General features: G+C 41.3%; 1 protein-coding gene across 2 annotated transcripts in view; it reads left to right on the top strand.

Moving 5' to 3' along the window:
- LOC117004168 (ubiquinol-cytochrome-c reductase complex assembly factor 1) overlaps positions 1 to 21,625 on the top strand; it is a 50,899-nt gene that overhangs the window by 16,007 nt on the left and 13,267 nt on the right. For both annotated transcript variants that reach the window (XM_033074717.2, XM_033074718.2), the window contains exons 6-7: positions 4,062 to 4,119; positions 9,464 to 9,572. In XM_033074717.2, coding sequence (XP_032930608.1) covers positions 4,062 to 4,119; positions 9,464 to 9,572 — 167 coding nt within the window. The remainder of the gene's footprint in view (positions 1 to 4,061; positions 4,120 to 9,463; positions 9,573 to 21,625) is intronic.

Consider the following 21,625-nt stretch of genomic DNA (forward strand, 5'->3'; position numbering starts at 1 on the left):
AATGCAGCTGTTGTGGGGGATTAGCTCAAAAATTTAACAGGCTTGTGATCCATGTTGAAAAGCAGTTCCCCTAAAACAGAGGCAGTGTGCGATGGGTGGGAAGTTTTAGATGTGATTTTGCCATGGAGAAGCTTTAGCCTGTGGTTCCAGGTGCAGTTGAGTTGAAGCAGCAGCCAAAAGGGAAAGTCTCACATCTCCATTTTCCTGTGCCCATTCTGGACTGCACAGTTATGTCCTTGGTGAATGTTCAGGTCACTGAAAGAGAGCAAGCAGCCTAGTTTACCTACATCCTGGTTTGCTGTACTAATGATCTAAAGTGGCACATGGAAGGGTCTGGTGGAGAGCAGCTGTGGCAAAAGCAGGTGCTAGATAGTGCATAATTGAGAGGGGAAGATAGCATGGAGCAAGATACCAAATTTTCACTTGAGTTCACCATGTCTTCATCAAACTGTGTCAGTCAGGAGCTGTGTTTTTCCTTTTGCAACTAAAGATGGACATTGCTTAAGCCCATTGCTCACTCCTGAAGGAGCAGCCTGGGGGACTGGTAGGAAGAGAAGCAAGTTCCTACAAACTGTGCTTTGGTGCTGCAGCAACAGAGCAGTGCCTGAGCCTGTGCTCTGTGGGTGCTGTGCCCCTCCCAGTGCCCACAGGGAGCCCCAGGGCAGGATGGTGCTGCCTGAGCCACAGCTGTGTGCTGACCTGTGCTGTGTTTGTGCACTTCTGGCTCTAGCTGGAGGGTGTTGATATCCAGGTGAACTGCTCAGAGTCAGCTTTGCTCTCTGGAGAGCTTATTAGCTCCTTTCTGGTGGTGTGTGAGCCTGTTAACCTGATGACCTGACCTGGGAAACCTGCAGCCAATCATGTGTGAAAACAGTCATGGGCTTGTTAACCTGAGTGAGCTGAGCCAGTTCTTCACAGAGCCCTCCTCACTGTTTTCTGGATGTGCTGTTGTGGTGTGGTTGTGTTGGGGCATAAGGAACAACAGCATTGTGACCTTATAGAACTTGGATTGCTGTGTGGAGTTTGTAGGGAAGCTCTCTTGCACAGGTGACAGTGTAAAAAAATGGATAGTGTGATGTGAGTACTAGGTCAGTGATAGCATTTCATGTCTTATGGGCTCTCTTCTATCTCACTGCATTCCTGCTGATGCCCAGTGGAATTTCTGAGACTTTTTGTAGCACGGTATGAGAGCCCTGTGAACTGCCTGTCTCTGTATATACCTTAGAGCAGCAGTTCCCAAAATACAGACTATGGGTATGCAAGTAATGAGCCTGCTGTAGGAGGATATAAAGAAGGTGTTTTAATTGAGACTCTTGAATATGAAACTGGAGTTAATTTTATTATGCTTTCCATCCCTTTGTCTCTTGATATTGGATCACCAGTGGACAAAACTTGGGGAACTCTGCTTTAGAGCCCATATACCAGATGTCTGCACTGTGCTGCTTATGTGGAAAGTGGAGCTATTTTAGGATGTCAGCTGTTTCTTGTTTAAAAAGAGAGAAGCAGCAGAGGGAATAGCAAAGTTGATTGGTGCCAGGTTTGGCACAGAGCATGGATAGTTCTGATGTGACAGGGGAGGCAGCTTGTGAGGAGAGAGTTTCATGCCTGACCTCAGAGACTTGAAAGGTCAAAAGAACTTTTAAGATCAAGCTGGTAATACTCAGAGGTGAACTGGTGTTTGGCTGATGAATGTGGACTGTAGGGTTACCTTGAATTCAACTTGAACTATTAATACTGTTGATTTTCTAGAGTCAGACAGCTGCAGTAGTAGAGAGCTTGTCCTACCAAATAAGCTTTTGGATGGCTCCTAGTGGGACTCAGTGCAGCTCAAAAAGGCTTGAGCTTACAGGACTTTTGATTCTTGTGTCTCCTGTACCCCAATTGGTGCCTTCCAGGCTCCAGCTGCTGCCTGCCACACTCAGGGAAACACTGGCACAGCACACCTGTTCTTTTACAGGATATGTGGGTATTACTACATTGTATCCTTCCTAAACTTGTGGTAGGGGCAAAGATGATCCATCATGAAAAAGTCCACAGTCAAGTTTTGCCTCCCTTACTTGATGAATTTTAAGTGCAGAATATGACTACAGGGAAAGACATGTCCTCATAATTCTGAGCATTCGTGTCTCTTATGGCTCCAGACATGTGGCCAGAATGGGTTCTGAACAGAACAGTTTATTCCTCAGATAATAATATCATAATGATTTCATAGGTAGCTTTATCATCAGGCATTTTTTCTTTTTCTAGTTTTATTCTGAGGAGAATGGTCCATTCTATAATTATTCTCCCCACATAATTTACCAGAATAAGGTGTTCCAACCCCCCAGATTTTAGAATTTAATTATTTTTATAAAGCTGATAGGTGAGGGCAAGCTTCTTGCTTTAAGGGAGCCATCCTTCCTTTAAATTTACCATGCAGACAGTCCAAATGTAGAAGTTAAAAATTATTTATAAAAATAGAATTGCAACTCTTGGAAAGTTAGAGGAAAAATTACTGCCTCCTGTATACTGAATAAGTCTTTAAAAACTTTCCATATTTTCAGGAGTAGAGGTGTGAGCTTTGTTTTCCACTGCACAGTGATTTCTGTTGGTGGGGGACTGATCCATGGGAACTCTTACTGGAGAAACCTCTGTCTGAACTGAGTGTTTGACTATTGCCTGTGGAACCTTTGTTTGCTGAGATGTTTTGGTTAATGCAGGCATTGTATGCTCCTGCCCTAGTTAGAGATGCCTTGGCGTGGCTTTAGGTCAAAGCAGTCATTTCTAGGCACAGGAATTATTTCTAAACGGAATGAGCGAGCCAAAGGGGTAGAAGTTTGAGGGAGAGCTGTGTTTAATCTCCAAACATGGACTGTTAGTGTCTTTGTACTGTCTTAGAGGTGATGTATGGGCAGTGGTGCTGAAGCTTGGCACCTCCTAGGACTGATGGAGTCATCTCTCTGGGGAGGGATGAATAGTGGTGATCTGTTTGGTTTTTCTGACCAGAGCTGGCATATAAAAAGAAAGAGGCTGTGAAAGTATTGCTTCATGATCTAGGTGAATCTCCTTTTTAATACTTGACAGCCAAGAAGTATAGCAGCCAGGAAGGAATCTACTCACAGGAAAGACTTCCCTAGGGCACATCTGACTGTAGAGTCACTTTCTGAAGGCTCTCTGGCCTTGTTCCAGCTAGGTTTGAACAGCTCAGAAGAGAACACCAAGTACTGGGTAGGTCAAGGTGATTCCCTCAGATCCTACTTGTTAGGGACTTACCTTAAAAACTCTGGGAAACAGATACAGAAGTGTGCCTGGGAGGAACGTTTGAGACTGACAAGAACTGAAGGATTTGGCATGCACAGAACCCACAGGTTCATTTTTTTCAAGCATGAGGAAGAAGAATATGGTTTCCATGCCACGTGGCCTAAATCTTGAGCCTCACATCCTAACAGCACATGGAAATCCATCATGTGAACACACATATGGACAAGCCATCTCTGGGAAAAACAGTGCCTGTGGGAGTAGAGCTGAATTTGGAAAGAGATTGTTTCTGTGGTTGGTTGATGGGTTTAATCCTAATGTAGGCTGGCTGGAACACTTAGAGTGCTGTGGGCTGCGCTGCCGTGGAGTGATTCCAAACAGTGGAGTGGGAGCAGAGACCCAGGTAACACAGAGTTCTGTCCCTGGCAAGAGACAGCAGGACATGGGAAGGAGGACTGTAAGAATGGAGCAAAGCATCCATTGATTCCTTTGTGTCACTCACTGCTGCTTTGGGACTCTCCAAGCTGGAAACCACGTGTTTGTCTCATTCTCCATTGTGGAATTTTCCTCCCCGATAAAAGTTATCCAAGTCAGCTCTAAACACCTGAAATCTTTCAGAATCCACAGCATCCTGTGGCTGCGTGTTCTAGAATTTAAGCACAAACATGTGTGCTTTCAGTATGTATGTACTTTTATTGCTGAAAATAAATTACTAAAATGCTTTTAGATTTTGGTGCAGTGAATTTCTGTTAAGCACAAAATGTGATTAAATTAATTTTAATGTTTTGTTTTGGTTTTGTGTTTTTATTTCCTCTTCCATCAAGGGTGCCAAATGCCTGATACTTTGAATTCATGGTTTCTAGTAGCCCAGCTTCATGTCTGGTAAGTGAAAAAGAAAATAGTAATATAATTACTTCCAGGAAGTGGAGTTATATACAACTTAATGTAAGAAAAATTAGAGCCTTCTATCCATGGTTGATAATAGAGGTTATATTCATTTTACTGATTACTGAATTTCAACAGTTTTCTGTGGAAGAACAAAAAGTCCCATAGAGAAGTTGACATCTCTTACATCTCAAAATTCCTCACTAGTGGAATGATCTTTGCCATGCGTTTTCTAAAAGCCTTGCTCCAGGCTATGTGGAAAAATCCTACTTGGGTGTTTTAGGAAAGGTTTAAGTTTATGTAAAAGTCATTTAAATTGGGAGAATTTGCGGTGATGAGAAGCACTGCCATTTATTCTTTCACTTCTGAAAGGTATGTGCAGGGTGGTGAATGCCAGCTTGGCTGCATGTAAAAATATTTAACACCTTAAATGTGAAGTTTTTTTCCCTTTTTCGTTTGTGTAAATAGTAGCCAAAAACATCAGGTTTTCATCTAGCATTACATACTTATACAGGTCAGAAGATGCACAAGGGAGTACAGTAATATTTTAAGTGCCAGATCTTTCAGGGAACTTAAGTCTATGGACTCGGGTTTAGCTGTCCAAAGGCTCAAAGGAAGTTTGTACAGAAATAACTGCGCATAAGGCCCCTTGTTTCCTTGCCTCCTCCTTTTTCCCTGCCCTCATTTTAATTTCCTGACTCCTCAATATAGTGAAAGATGGGGCAGCTCATTACACTAAAGAGTGAATAAATAAGCAGAACCATTGAAATTATAATCAGTTAATTAAATCAGTGGAACCAAGTAAGGAAGACCCTTGAAATCTGCAGTTTATTAATTTCCTACTGTTCCCATGGGAAAAACTTTTTAAAAATGAATTGATGAGCTAATAATTCATATAGGTATTTTGAAAACTAGTGCAATAAATTTTAAAAATTGGACTGTTTGCAAGTATCTGGGAAAACCAAAGAGAGTTTCATCTCAAAGATGAATCTGCAGAGATCACAATATTTTCATCTTGATTTCTTATTGACAGGACAATGCATCCTGTGATTAATACACAAATTCAAGATTAAAATTATAAACTATAAATAATCAAATTCAAGATTAATTATAAAAACAAAGAAGATAATTATGACAGAGATGAAACTGGTACAGGATAGGCACAAGTTTCTAAGATCAAATCTACATTGACTTCTTTTGAAGGTGGCCATCTGTAGCTGCAGTTCAAGCTGGTGAGGTTATGGAGAGATTTGCTGAGGAGAATTGAAATACTCTTGCATGTGAGATATTGTGGACAGGTTGACAGCAATATCCTGCACAATCAGGAAAGAACCAAATCCCTCTGCCTCGTTGTGATAACGGTGAAAATTGAAGTGTGGAGGTTAGCACTAGAGGTTAATTTTTCTAGGGTTTATGAGCCTGGCTCCTCTGTGTTCCTGGCAGCTTCACCTAAGGAGCACTGTCATTCTGGACTACAAATGAGAGATCTGGTTTGATATTCCAGGACACAGAGAAGCCTGTGGCAGGCCTGCTTGCTACCTGGGTTGTTGGGAAACGCTGTGGGTTTTGCCTGTGATGAGATCAGTGACCAGTATCCTGCCATGACATACTTTGCTTTCCCAGGCAGGTTTATTGCTGTGTTCTCTGGGATTCTCTTCCTTTAGGCAGTTTGTCCTCAGTAAAGTGGGAGCAGAAGTGCTTCTACTGTCTTTGACAAGGTTAAGGACATCCTACACTTGTTTGAAGGCTCCAGTTTTTCTGTCTTTCCTGCTGGACCATTTGCCTCAGAAGCTATGAATCTTCTTGATCTAGTGACCAACGACCCGTCAGGAGATTCTGATCACTGTCTGCTTCTGTTCTTGGTTCGTTATTTGTCATGCGGATACCTAGAGCTCCATATTTTCACCAGACCAAGCATGGTGACACCTCTGAAGTATTTAGGATCAAATAGAGTTGTGCTACAATTCCTGACTCAGAGACCTATTGCAAAAGTTCTCCTAAGCATTGTTTTTCTTAAGCAAATCTGCACTTAGGAAAGTTTTGATCACCCTGAGGAAGTCCAGAGGAGAATGACAACCACCGAGTATATGTAGAAAGCAGTTCCTGCAGGAAAAGATTTCTCTGATTTGCATAGAGAAGCCTGAGAACACAGTACCATTTTGGAGAGTGGTGCTTCAGAAGAAAGGGAATAAAGTCTCTGTTTTGTGTCTTAATTGCATCAGGATAGTCTTGCTTGAGAGAGATTTTAAGAATAAATTTATTTGGAATGTCTCCAGCATTTAGTTGGTCCTGCCTTACCCTGAGGGAATAGGCTACAACAGCCTAAACGAAGGCCCCAGGGGAGAGGAAGCTGCACAGCCAGGCTGGGTTCAGTCTGCTGGATAGAGCAGTGGTGGGGAGCTGGCCAGGCTGGAGCACAGGAGAACATGCAAACCTAATTAGGACCTGTTCAGAATTCTGCTGGTGATCATCATTCATTGAAGTGTAATGTCACAACAGAGCTATGGAAAAGTCAGTTCGGGTGTTTCCTGCTGTCCACCAAACTGGTAGCTATTCATGAGTGGGTTAAGCTAATAAAGCCTTCCAAAAATGCTGTTGATGCTTGTGTTGTTAGGCCAAAGTAATTTCTTTAGACAGCTCTAGCATAGCTCCAGAAACAGTTACTCTGGAGCAACTGAGGAAGCAGGAATGACCAGGTACAGTGGAAGGTCCTAGTGGGCTTTACCTTTAATGGCTCATCACACATTGATGCATGGCACAGGGCACCTCAGAGCAGTGGTCAGGGGATGTCAACCACCACTTCTGGTGTTCAGGCCAGTCTGGCACTCTGGGAACACTGACAGAAGCAGTTGTAGCTGAGGCTGTTGTGAGAAACTACATCTCAACTGACATGGGTTGAGTTATAGATGCTCCTGATCCTTTTCAGCTATCCTTTCATATCATTTTCTTCTAAAATAATCTCTCTGCATAACTTAAATACAACAAAAATTATCCAACCCAGCTAGTGTGAAGTAGACAGCTTTCTAAAGATAATTTGGAGTAATTTTCCTTTCAGAGTTTGATGAAGATGAGTCAGTATTTGACTAAAGTACAGAAAAGATTGTGCAGTGAAACGATGAAATGTTTCACACCATGGTGATCTAGTTAGGAGGTTTATATGCTTTAAAGAGTCTGTGTTGCCTCAGACAGCAGGTGTAGTAACAAGCTACCAGACTTTCAAATAAGCTGCAAAATTCCATGATCTCACTCGTGGTGCTGCAGAAAAGCTCTATGATGGCACTGTGCATCCAAACACAAGAGCTCTCTTTTATGCTCCATGAGTAGCAGGTTTTCCCCTGTACACCAGTCCAGTCCTGCTCATCATTGACCAGTTGTTCCCTGTTGGTCTCTGCACTGCTCTCTTCTGCTTCTCCCCCAGTGAAGGCACAGGATAGCAAACACTATTTATGCTCAGGGGGAGCTTTTCTTCCCCCTGAGTTTTTTATCCCTCACTTCAGCTATTCAGCAAGAGAAATATAAAAATGCTTTTTCTTAGTGCAAAATTGTAGTAATTTCACGACTATAAGGTGCACCCTTTTGACTAAAATATTGGTCCGAACCCGGAAGTGCGTCTTATAGTCTGGATGCGCCTTATATATGGACAAAGTTCGGAAATTTGCCAACCCAAAAGTGCAAGCTGCAAGCCGAGCCGGGACCCTCGGGAGCTGCAGCCACGCGGGGGGAGCCAGGAACTGCGGGAGCCACGGCCGCTGGGCGGGGGGAGCCAATTCTGTAATTCACTTCTTTGTACAGTTCAATTATGTAAATACACAAGAAGAACAAAGATTTTGAAACTGGTTGAAGTAAACTGAAAGTTTTAAGCTCTTTGTGCATTTGTTTTGTGGAAAGTCTGGTACCTGGACAACTGTTCTCTGACCACTGTTTGAATAGAAAGCTTTTGCCATCCTTCTGAGAGAAAATGAGCATTTGGTTTTGGTACCATCTTAATTGTATTTGTATGATGGGACAGTGGTTCTGACTAGCAGGAAGAATATAGAACTTCTGCAGGTACTGCTACCTTCAGTTTTTGTCTCTGACTGTCCCTGACGGTAAGTTTTACTTATTTTACAGGTTAAAAAATATGTTTCCTTTATTAATCCATACACAGTATAGAACCCATCATAAAGATGGATATCTGTCCTTTAACAGGTCATCTCAGCACACTTCAGATGTTTGTGATTTTCCCTGTGGAGCTGGCATTCATGGGTCACCAAATACTTCTAATGCCTGTAGATCTTATATTTAGAAATGAACTTGTTAACAAATAAATAGTCATATTTTCCTTTTAGCTGTTGTGGCACATTCACCATTGTCAGTGTGCAGCAGCTCCACAGTGGCCTTCAGCAGCTCTGCTGTCTTGGTTTTACAGGAGCTGGGAGTAGTTTCCTTCCTAGTATGTCTGTAAAAAGCAGTGGCTTCTCTCAGTCCAGTGTTTGAGCATCACACTGTCTACAGTCACTCAAGTCAGTCCTGGACAGGTACTTCTCTCTTTCAGCACAGGAGCAGAGTTTCTGAATGAGGTAGAAAAGATGGGACAGGTGACGGGACTAGTCCCAGCCTAGTGAGGGATCAGTCTGGGCTTCAGTTTGTGCTCTTTGCAGATGTCTTGTAGAAGCAAAATAAAATTATTATTTTATTTTGTAGCAGAACAGCAGCAATGAAGTTCAAGTGTCTTTAATGCTTAAAAAAAAAAGTCAACTCAACCTGATAGTCCCATCATGATCTCACAGTGCACTTGCAAACCTCTGAGCTGGTCTTGCCAATGGCAGTTCTGCCAGGTGGCTGGACATGTAGCCAAATACCCCTGTAGTTGAAATAATTTAGGACGTTGATAATGTAGATTGGTTGAAGTCTGTAACTTGCTTAAGCTTTCGTAGCTTGGCTAGTTGGACTCTCACAGGACTTGAGTGCACCAAGCTGAACTACAGCTGTCTCGTAGCCTGGGATTAGACAAGACGTGTTCCTGCTCTGGAGGGTGAGGTGTTCTTAAGGCTAAAGAATTTGGGTTGCAGTAGTGTTTAACTAGATTAAAGTACTGTCAACAAGCATAGAGTCCACTGTCACTCTTCTATGGCTGGATTGGCCAAAATCCAGCAGATACAGCTCCCGAGTACAGAATGGAAACATGATGGTTTGTTAAAAAAACAAAAAATCCTTGTGTATTTTTCTCCTGATCACAAACATATACTGTAAGAAAAACATTAAATTAGTATAATGGAGTGTATATATAATGGAATGTATTTAATTTACTCTCTCCTTTTTAAAAAAGCCCAGGAGCTCTGACTGGTCTGTGCTTTTACAGGATGTGCCTGGTGCGGCTGAAGCAGGAGGGCCGCACAGGAAAGTACATGTGCCGCTACATTGTTCACTGCATGTGGGAGGATGTGGAACAGCGTGGGAAGGTCATGGGGGTAAGTCCTCTCTGGTGGTGTTAATCCTGATGATTCCCATCTTTCAATGGTTTTCTGGATTTACATATCTTAGAAAAATGCCTGATAATCAACCTGGTTGATTCCTTTACTAGCTTAAGCTGGTACCTGCAGCCCTCATTCCTGATCATTTATTCCCTCAGCTGCTCTACTGAGCCACTGACCTTATTTCTGAAAGTGCATTGTGGCCTGGACAAAGGTACTGATTTGTCTGAAATTAATTATTTTCCTACATGATTTGCCATGTCATTGCAGAAATGGGTGCTGCTACAACACAATGGGGATAAGGAATAAGCAGCTGGGATAGGGGGGAATGTGACTGGTACCAAATCTAGAGCTACAACTGCAGTAATTCCAGCAAAGCTCTGAGTTTTTTCTGTATCTAAAGTGGTAAAAGGAAAGTTAATCAACAGGGGGTTTTTGTCAAGTTCCTGCACATAATTATAACTAGTCCTTAGTGTATTTTTAATTTTGGATTCTCACTATACCTGGTATTTATCACAAGAAAAAATTCCATCATTTTGGGAATTCCATAGCTTTACTTTGTTACGCATTGCTTTTTAAGGCAAGACATTCTGTTAATCTTCTTTTGAACTAAATCTAAATTTGCACATCTGAGAATTTTTTTGCTATTTTAATGTGCTTAGATGAATTCCAGTGTGGGAATCTCCTCTTTGTGATAGGGCAGTGTGAGTAAGCCTGACAAATCAGATGTATTGGGGAAAAGACTGAATGAAAGAGCTTCTGCATTTTTGTCCTTATCCAATATCGCACTGCTGGTTGATTCTGCTATAACAGCTCAGGTCTTTACTCTGGGTGGAAATTTAAGGTTCTTTTTCTTGAAAAGCAAAAAAATCCACAAACCCCAGCCAAACACATCACCTTCCAAGCACCTGAAAGTATCTGTCTGAACCTTTGCAACAGAAAATTATTTATCTTTTTCTTTTGACCCTAATTTTGTCTTATATGAACAGCGTGCTGGCCTGTAGTTTTCTGTGCAGGGCTGGAAGCAGCAAACAGCAAAGAGGAGCAAAGCTGGTTGTTTGCTGCCCTTCCAAAGCAATGCAGGGCTCCAAGGTAAGGAATGCTGCAGGTTAGGCCTGTATTGAGAGCTTTACAGTAAACATTAGGGAAAAAAAGATATTGCATACAGTCAGTTTTTTTTAAAGTGATGCACAGGGTTTCCATTTATACAAACTAAACTATTCCATTGCTCCCCAATATTCCCTGAAGTATAAAAACCCCCATCAGTGTCTTTATATTTCCATCCAGTCTATACCCTGAGGTGTTTATACATGCATTTTGCAGTAGCATGGTTGCTGTGTTATGCAACTGCAAAGAGCTCTGGAGTTGCTGGAATGCCATTCATTCCCTGTCTTCTCAGGTGAAGCATCTGGTCAGTTTATCCTTGAATTTAAGTAGTGCATTCATTTTAGGAATGACTGTGCAGTGGAATCTCCAGTGTGCTTAGCTTGCATTACTGTGATTCCTCTAATACATCAGACTGTGGCCTGGTGCTAACACAGCATTTATATGCACAGTAGATGCTCAGGAAGAGCCTGCACATTTCAGGGATTAATCTGCAAGGCAGTTACACCTGTGTGTGTATTTAGTACAGCTGAGCTGTACAGAGGCCCCTTGGTAACGAGCCTCTTTGGGTGCGAAGGGATCTCCTGGGCAACCACTGAGGGGAGGGTGGTGAGAAAGCAGAGTGAACTCTCCTGGAGGTCAGTTTGGAAATCAGGACTGTTGTCTTCACTGTAGTCTTAGTGAGTGCTTTCATTATCTTGAAGTGGGTTATTTTGTTTTGCTTTGTTTTTTTCATCTTTTGTTTATTCCTGATCTTTCAGTCATTATTCATAGTCAGTCCCCTATGGAGACAGGCTAAGAAGGTTGGAGCTGTTGAGGCTGGAGGAGAGAAGGTTGTATGGAGACCTCCCAGCACCTGTCCTGAATCTGAAGGAGCTGCAGGGAAGCTAGAGAGGGATCCTTCCTCAGGAACTGCAATGGCGGGACAAGGGGGGATAGCTTCACATTGGAAGGGAGGGAATTTAGGTTAGACAAGGAGTCCTCAGTCAGGGTGCTGAGGCCCTGGCACAGGTTTTCTGGAGAAGCTGGGGCTGCCCCAACCCTGTAAGTGTCCAAGGCTGGCTTCAATGGGGCTTGGAGCAACCTGGGATAGGGGAAGGTGTTCCCTGCCCGTCGCAGGGGGGGAAAAGGGTTGAGCTTTGAAGTACCTTCATCCCAAAATTTCTGGGATTTTGTTGAGATGAACAAACTTCTCAGTCTCTTCTGGTAACATTTATTGTATGTTAGAACAAAATTATCTATGCACTCATGTTTGAAGATGATACCAGTTCCCTTGCTTCTTATCACTGTTTTATTTTCCTTCATCAGTGCCAGTGATTCTGGCTTCATATGCCACTTCACTCGTGCCGCTGCATGGACAGTTCCTATTTTTTCCATGCTTGTTCACTCTTCTCCACTCACCTTCCTTTCCTTCACAGAGCTGCACCCTCAATGAAATCTTTCTCACTTCTCACCTTTAGCAATTGCAAGGAGTTTTGAGTGACCAATAAAGGGCAGTTTCCCAAGTGCTACATTCTTTTTATTAATCTTGACCTCTTTATCCCTAATGATTTTTTTAAACTGAAACTGAAGTAATGACAGCGGGTTTGTGACATGATGGAGGGATATGTGTAACAACAATTTATTTTCAAGTAATGTAGTCCTCCAATCAGTAAATATTCTGCCTCCAAAAGAAGGTGGTCAAATGCATCAGGAGTAGTAGATAAAAAGAAGATGACATTAATGGTCCTGTGTTGATGCTTTTAAATTTCAGAATCTGAGTCTTTCTCAGAAGTAAGATAAATGAAAAGAAATTTTACTGAATACATTCAGAGAACTAAATTATCATCTGCATAGATCTAGGAGGTTAGGAAATTCCATTCCTTGTCTTTTCTCTCATGCAGTGATTCAAAGGTCAAGGTTTACTTCTGATTCCTGTATTGTGGTACAAGTGACAGAGCACCTGGATGGAATTGCTGCCTGGATGCAATTAGTTTAACTTGCTGACTTGCAGTTCTTTAGCAATCTAGCAACAATTCCAGCACTTGATGCTGGATACTATATTCCTGAAGTGATACTGATGGTTTACTGAAATGTGCCATCTGCTCTTAACTGGTTCATTGGAGCCAAAAGGGGTAGAATGTAAAGCATTTTAATTGCAAATTTACATCAGCTCCAGCTCCAAATGGAGTTTATATTATTTCAAAACCTGGTTGTTAAAACTGCTGAGATCTAAATCTCTGCTACAAAGTTTTGGGACCTGTTAGCCTGAGCTCCTTCAGCAGTCCTGAAGGTCGGCAAGAGTCAGAAACCCAAACTTGACACAGCTGTAAAAACACATGGAGAGTCTGTGGCCTCAGCAAATTCTACTGGTGCAGGCATATTTCAGATATAAATTTTACTCTGCTGTCCCTAGTTCTAATGAAGTCAGTCTCTTTTGGTGGGTTTGCAGCCAGGTGTGTCCAGTTCTGTGGCTAACCAGTGCTCTTTACTTAATTTTTCCACTAGTGACTTTTCTATCAAACTTTAAAAACAAACAGAAAAATTGGCTTGATGCAATGGCTCCGAGTGTTAATAGTAACATTAGGCTGGGTAAAAGACTTCCTTTGGATCCTGCTTTGCCAGAGATCTCCACCTCGTGGCTTGCAGGGAATAGATTTATCCTGTGCAAGCTGTGGCAGCTGCCTCATCAGTTTGGAAAGGAAATTCTCTCAGGACTAAACATTGGTGCTGTTTTCTCCCTAAGAGAGTGCTGGAACCGCCTGAGAATTAACCTGGCTGATCTTATTATTGTACTTTAGTACCTATGTGGATTTAAAAGTTGTTGTGAAAGTTTAAGTGTGTTTAGATGATGCTGCAGGGTTGATAGGAAGGCCATGCAGGATTTCAGCTGATAACAGGACAAGAGATATGAGGTTAAATAAATAAGTAAATTTTAGACTTCCAACCACTCAAAGAATCCCAAACAAAAAAGAAACCCCTTCTCCCTCCTCCAAGCACACTAATAGCTTTGTATGCAAATCCTGTGGTGTCTCAGGAAGATCCATCAGGCTTTATTCCAATACTTGTTTGTAGGCTCACTTTACCTGCCTTGGTTGTGTATGTTGTGGTGGAATTCTGCTGCTGAAATGAATTGAAGTTGTTTTCAGTGCAAAATGACAATTCATTTTATAATGAATAAATGTTCCAAAAGCTGCCAGTTTATTTTATAATAAACATTTGTTCTAAAAGAGATAGGACTAGGAGGGTCTGTCAAGCCCAGTGTACCAAATCTGTTTTAATTTATCATAATCTCACTTTCCTGTTTTCCCACCAGACCACTTAGATTCCCACCCCCTTTTTTTTGCAGGAACACATCTAGGTGTCTTTTGAATTCGTTTATTGGCTCTGCTGTGTGTAGCACAATACAGCCTTTGTTACACTTTTAGCTAGCACTGTTTATACCCAGTCACCTATAATTTGCTCTCAATTACACTCATGTACATGTGAAGTAACAGCATCAGAATCAATACATGTAACTGAGAGCTGAAACTGGCTCTGGGAACTTGAATACCATTTTCTGTGTTGATACTCTTCACAACTAGAAAATTGCAGTTGATTAAAAATGCCAGTTTACCTTACAGGAGCTATGGAATTTCCTAAACTCAGTTTAATTCTGTTTAAGTTATTCTGACTGTGGAGAACAAAAAGTTTGACCTTATAACTAAAGACTCAGCAGGCATGGTTAGATTGAGGCCAGCAATTTGTAGAATGGTTTTAGAGGATGAAAGGACAGGGTGCAAAATGGGTACAGTTTTAAAATAGAACTTGATCTTTGTATGAATTGAAGTGGGAAGCTACTGTACTGGGATGTTTAGGGGTGCTCTCCAAGCCTGCCTCTAAAATCTGATGGGAAGTCATGGAGTCGATTTTGGATGTGTAGGAGTGAAACTACATTTTTGCAAGAGAATGGGTCAGAAGAAAAGTGGGTACAGTATTTTGGGGCTAGAATGGGGAGTTTGGATGAAGGGAATGTACTGAAGTAAAACATTGCAGAGAAGGTACTGATTTTGTTTGAGGAAATGGTCTGGGATATGAGACAGAGGATCATTCATGTTCAGTACTGTTGAAAAGGTTTTCAAAAACTTATAAAACTAAAGAAGAGAAGTTTGAGTTTTAAATTATCTATGTATATTTTGAAATGCTTTACTAGGATGTTTTACGGAGAAAAATGTTATGATTTTTGATGACCATGTGGAATATATAAAATTTCACCAGTTTCTAGTGTTCCCTTTAAAAAAACCAAAGAAATGAAACACTTGCCAAAGTAGTGAGGTACAAAATTGCTCTGTATAGTTTTTGTGTAATTTTTTAATAGGACACCAGACATTGTATGATTAGTTTTACCTGATGTTATTGTTTCAAGAACATCATAAAAAAAAGTTCATCAACCCTTGATCTTTTCTAAAAGAGCTTGAAAGTTCACACTAAGTTTCCAGTACTTTGTCATTTCATAAATGAATAATATTAGGTAGTTTTCCAGAGGAAATTCAGTAAATTTGATTTTGAAAATCTTAATAACTTAAATATATTGGATAGTGCATGTGTATGGAATGTTACCTTGAATTATCTCAGCTGTGATGAAATCTGGAATAAACTGTAATGATGCAAATGTAGCTTTACCAGTACATGGAGCTTTGAAATATGGGTCTCTTTCTCACTTTGTTTGTGATAGAGTCATTCTAAAGACAGCATCTATGGGACCAGCACACCTGGGTGAAATGTTTGGGCCATGCTGAGGATACCTGGTTTAAAATCAAGATATAATAAATGCTTGGGTTCTTTTCAGCTGGCCTGCACCAGTTTTCTGGCATTAAAAAAATCAATTCTGGCACAGAGAAAAAATTTAAATTTCCCAGATGTGTTGGATCCTTTTACTGTGAGGTGGTGTCATTGGCCTGTTCTGTGCCTTGCTTGAGTGCCTGCAGGATTTACAGTAATTGCACAATTATAAGTCGCACCATTTTGACTAAAATTTGGGTCCCAACCCGAAATTCAGCTTATAATCAGGTGCGGCTTATATATGGACAAAGAACGAAAAGTTGCTGTTTTAGTTTGGATGACAGGTGTCTGCTGAGAAAGGCAGGAGCTTCTCTTTGAAATGGAGAATGTAAACCCCCTCCCTCCAAATTATTATAATTTTGAAATCAAGGGGCTTTCAGGCAAAGATACGGGAATTAGGAATAACAGTTCTTTTCTAGGGAAATTCAAAAAGAAATACAGTACTACAAAGAAACAAACTCCAAACTCTGACAAAGTCAGTACAACCTGACATCCCGACAGGCAGGGTGTTGGTAGCAGCCCCATTAAATGGTGGCTGCATCCTCCTGCAGTGTGACAGATGTGGTTCAGTTGGAGCAGTGCTCCTGTAGAAGGTGCAGTTTTCTTCCAGAGGTCCAGTGGTGATGTGGAGAAATCCGGTTTTCCTCTGGAGTCCAGTGGAGAAAGGGGCTGCCTTAGTGTCCCAAAACCTCTGTTTTTATCGTGATAAGAAATGTTGGGCTCATCCCCCTGGCTGGAGCAACTTCCAATGGGATGAAGTAATTTTATCAATCCCACAGTGGGACTCAATGGGCCATTAGCAGAAAATGACTCTCTGGAGGAAGGATAGGTTGTAAAAAGATAAAGAATAATGCCCCACCTGGTTTCAATGGATGGCCCATTAGCAGAGTATCTGCCGTTGAGATAAGGATCACTGCCCCCACCCTCAACAGATGGTGATAGAATAGATACCTTTAATCACACCCTGTATTGTAACCCAAGACAGTTGCCAACACCTGGAAGTGCGGCTTATAATCAGGTGCGGTCTATATATGAACAAAGAACAAAAAGATGCCAACACCTGGAAGTGCAGTTTATAATCAGGTGCGGCTTATAATCGTGAAATTACTGTACACTAAAAGCTGCCTTGTGGCACATTTTCTAGAGATACCTTTTTTTCAGTATTATATTACTCTATGTCCATTATATAGGGAAAGGTTCTTCCCCCAGAATGTGCTTTTAAGCGCCTTCAAAAAAACCAGAAATAATACCAAGACCAGAGTCTGTTCTAAATCAAACCAAATAAACCATTGAGAGCTGTTTCCATACAATTTTAATCACATTGTTGCTTGTGCTTTTCTATGCAGATAGAAAGTCACTGATATCTTCTGCTTCCACTTTGGGACTAATTCTTGTATTTTCTTGTTAGAGCTTGGTTCATTTTTTGCTTTCATTTTCTGAGTTCTCTGACCCATTTTATCCATTTACGGAACTGGCAGCTCTTTGAAACTTTTTTTTTTTTTTTTTTTTTCTTATTATTACTCTCTCAGGAAAACAAAACAAAAGATAATGATCAGGAAGTGCAAGTGCAATCCCTGCAGTAGTCCCAATGCCTGCTTCTACACTTGCTGGCTCTTCTGATTTCTTTTACAACCCTAGTAAAGCAACAGCACAGGATACTTCTGTAACATCTAGGGGAAACTGAGGTGCTTTTCTGTGTTCCATTGTGGTCTGAGAATCTCAGTGGATTCTGTTCCTTTTTTCTGTCCTCAGACTTCTCTTTCTGGTCTTAAACAACACTTGCTTTATCTCTGTTAATAAGTCAATTACCGTACACTTCTGTAAGAGCTTTGTTATAGATAATAAGTGAATCAAACTGAATTAAAAGGATTCAATAAGCAATTTTTATTTTTGCGACCGAAATACAGTCCTCGATAGCCACAATCAAAAAGACAACACTGAGCCCAGGATCGGCGCTGGGTGAACACACACACAGATCTGAACTCTGTAGCTTCGGATCCCCCTGTGTTCACAAAAGCCGTCCTGGGCAGCCCGTTTTTATACAGTTTTTCTAGCCTTGGTCAAAAATCCTCCTTTCCTGTAATGGATTCCCATATTCATGTAGTCTCCTTTCTCCACAGAGAACTGGACAGAACCGTTTCTGGGCATGGATGAATTTTGATGTGTGCAGATTTTGGTTTACTGGAACTGGATATTGAAATGTAGGTTTCCTGAAGACTCTGGTTATCTTGATTGACAGTGCTTATTGCATACTCATGTCCAGGGAGTCTCCTGGACTGCTTCATAACGAGTCACCTCCCTTTGGGGCTGGTTCTGTTTACTTGCTAATTGCACTTTGTCAGCGTCTTCAGCGCTGGAATTCTATGAAGCAATCTTTCCTCCTCACTGCGGCTCAGTGTTCCTAAAGTTACTTTATTAATTTCTTTATTTATACAAACATAATTCATCTTTCATAAAACACGAATTACTTTATAACATATATCACAACTTGAATGTTTTTATTTCATTCAAAGGTCAGGAAATAATGACAAAGCTTAAAATACCAACATATCTAATCTTGGACATCTCTCTTTGTCAATAGCAAAGTGCTCATCATGTTGATTTCCAAGTTAGTCAGTAAGCCTTGAGTCCAGGAGAATAAGTGTGCATAAAAGGGACAATTTTGTGGTTGGGATGTCGTGGGTGTGAGATGGGGTCAGTACAGTTTTGGTCAGTGTGAAATGAGCAATACTGGTCTGGATGGGTTTTCGCAGGGCTTGGGCATCCAGAAGGACCTGGCAGGGAACAGAAGGCAAGCCTGGGGGTGAACTGGGGTTTTAGGAGTCCTCTGAACTTTGGAGTCATTGATGCTGAGTACCAGCAATTCTGTTTGGAGATGCTGTTTGAGGACTTCGTTTTTTAGAAGTGGGGAAGTGCCAGAGCCCCTGTAATTGGTGAAAAAGCAGGACTAAAGCCCCAGAGGACAAAGCAAGGTACCAAGAGCTTAAAAATAGTCTGTCTCCTTGAGACCATCATAAATTTGCCCTTTTGTATTTCCTATTTTATTATGGCCTTGCAGGAGGGAACATAACTCATATATAGGTTTAATCCATGTTATTCAGGAAACTGTATAAGGAAGATTTTGACTTCTTAAAATCCTTGCCCATGTTTTTAGGATCTTCTGGAAGTTTATTTATTCACAGCAGCATCAAGTCTGAATGAAATGCAGAAGTAAGATGGAAAACTCACAATATTTTACCATGCAGCATTTTCATGGTTCACTTTCCTCCTTTGCCTTTTACTTGAGGGCAGAACTAGGGTAGAGAAATAATTTTTGTTCTCTTCTGAAAGGTTACACTTATAAAGAAACTCTTGTTAACATCAGAGTATATGGCAGGCAGGAGTTTTCACAGTCTGGCATTGTTTATTTTACCAGCAATTTGGAACCTTCTGCACTCTTAAAATATTGGCAAGAAAATATTTAACTGTTAACTGTTCTGTGGCCTGTGTGTGTTTGAAGCCCTGGGGAGGAGGAATGCTTGGGGAAATCGGGCTTTTCTCAGCTTATGATTGAAACCAGAAGGTGCAAAATATTGGTAGAAGGTGAAAGAAATGTGACTTCAAATTAGAATTTTACCCAAATGTGGAACTGATGGGGGAATGTCAAACAGGTCACATATGAGCAGGGCCCTTCTAGGAAAGAGTGAGGAGGCTGAAGAGCAAACACAAACCAACCAGTCTGCCAGGCACTACAGGAATGAATTGGAAAAGATGATAGTAATTGTGAGTTATTTGCATTTATCCTGGCCTCTGTCACTGGATAAAGGTTGCAGCAGTAAGGATTAGGCTGGTTAATTGCTGACTAATTGTATGGACCCTAGCAATTGTCACTCCATTTGAAATGAAATGACCTTTTTCCTTTTTTTTTTTTTTTTTTTTTTACAGTTTTTTTTAGGAGAGGAGGTGGGTGCCTTGCTGTTCTGGTCCTAAATTCTGGAGAAAGAATGTTTTTTTGTGTTCTTACTATTTTTCCCCTAGGGGATGATGACCTATTTGCTATGAGCAGGATCATTCTTGCTCATATTACTACATAAAATGTAGCCTCTTCCCATGAGGATATTAAAGGCTATGGTAAAGGGAGCAGCCTTTTTAATAGCACTAGCACTTTTAAGGTGAAATTCCTGCCAAGTCAGCAAAGTGACCTGATGTCTGGTGTCCAGGACCATCTCATGAGCTGTGCCTGTCCTACTGGAAGTCAGGGCAGGAAAGAACAGAGGCCCAGACAAGAGAGATACCAGCCAGTTCTGAGCTCTTACTCCTGTCAGGTGAAGATCCAGTGTGTGCTCTGGCTGCCAGTGACCAGAGACATTTGGGATAAAAGATAAGCAACAGCACTGTGGGTCAGTTCCTTCTGGTACAGTCTCCTGGCATTCACTAACGAGTAACCCAAGTGCTGCACGGGACAGCTGTTAGGGATCACTGACAGAAATCCTCCAGGAATGTGCAGCCCTTTGTTACCTCTTCTGTATTTTTTGCTCTTTAATGCCCTGTGGTGTTGACTTCTACCACTTAAATGTGTAGCATGAGAAAACATCTAAATTTTAAAATGTTATTTGGTCATTTCATTAGATTCTTTGTTACATATTTTTAAATGAGAAACAGTGGACAATAATTCCTTGTTTATCTGCTTGACACCACTCATGATTTTACCTCTCCACCATCTTCTTCATTTCATCCTGAAAAGTTTCCTGTGTGTTTCCTTATTTATCTCATCCTAGTTTTGTCTCATCATAGTTTTTTCTGTGTGTTTTCTACTACTTTTAGATCTGTTCAGAGATTAAAAGGTAACAATTATGTGAAGCATTTTATATGCAGTACATTATGGATTTATGCAGAATAGGCTTTCTCTTTTGGTTTATATTCCTTTTGTAATAATTCCTAAAATTTATTTATCTTTTTCTTCACTATTAAACTTAATTTTTTTCCCTGAAAGATCCATTTCCAAACTGTAGCTACCAAATGTGTGCATGTTGTTAAACATGTTTCATGGATTATTTCTTTTAACACCTACTACTGGTACCTTTATCAGTACTGAATATCACTGGTCATAATTATCTGTGATTTTTATTTTCATTTACTGTATTTTCTACTAATCTGTACTTACCTGTTTCTGCTGGAAGACTTTTCAGAATGGATGCCACTTTTCCTGTCTCTGCTAATGTTAGCTAAGATTTTCGTTTAGTTTAGTACTTTACGATCCCTGGAATTTTGTTGCTCTTGACCTTTATTAAGTTATTAGAAGCTTTTCTTGGATCCTATCACCTGGAGTATGATGGACTGAGAGTGTCCAAGGCCAGGGTGGGCAGAGCTTGGAGCAGCCTGGTGTGGTGGAAGGTGTCCCTGCCTATGGCAAGGGGTTAAAAGTGGATGAGCTTGAAGGTCCCTTCCAACCCAAACTATTTTGGGATGATCCTCTGACTCTCAAAATCCTGAGTGCTGTGAGAAGGTGATGGAGCAGTGAGTATTCACTGCCTAATCCTGTGGAAAGACTGAGCCAGCAGGAGCCAGTTTCAGAGGGAGCCCACAGGAGGAGATGGTCTCCTCGGGGGTAGCAGACCAGGGTGCTTCTTGCTAAAGCACATGGTGAGCACAGAAAGTTCCCTGAACAAGCTACTGGACATAGAGAGCTGGAGGTTACTCTCTAAACAAAGAGTTGGGAAGTATTCTTAGCTGAAATTAGTTGGGAGAATCTTGGAGGAAGTATATATCAGCTTTTGTTTTTCTCAGGGATTTTGGCTGCTGTTTAAGGCAGGATACCCTGGTAGGAGGCCTCTTGGTCTGATCAATGTTCCTGGTGTGTGGCACTTTGACAGCCCCTGAGGTTTGTCTCAGTGAGGAGCTGGAGCTTTTCAGGATCTCTGAGTGCTCACAGTGCATGTTTACCTTAATTACAGTAAATTCACGAATACAAGCCGCACTGAGTATAAGCCGCATCTCTGGGTGTTGGCAAATATTTCGGTTTTTGTCCATAGATAAGCCGCACACGAATATAAGCCGCTCTGTCGTTCGCAGCGAGGACCCGCGTGCAATTAGTAACAGAACCGCGGGAGGGCGGGGTTTACTGGCTGAGCTAAGGCTGTGCAGGCTCAGCCCGCTAGGGGCTGCCG

This window comes from Catharus ustulatus, chromosome 17, assembly GCF_009819885.2.
Source record: "Catharus ustulatus isolate bCatUst1 chromosome 17, bCatUst1.pri.v2, whole genome shotgun sequence".
NCBI lineage: Eukaryota > Metazoa > Chordata > Aves > Passeriformes > Turdidae > Catharus > Catharus ustulatus.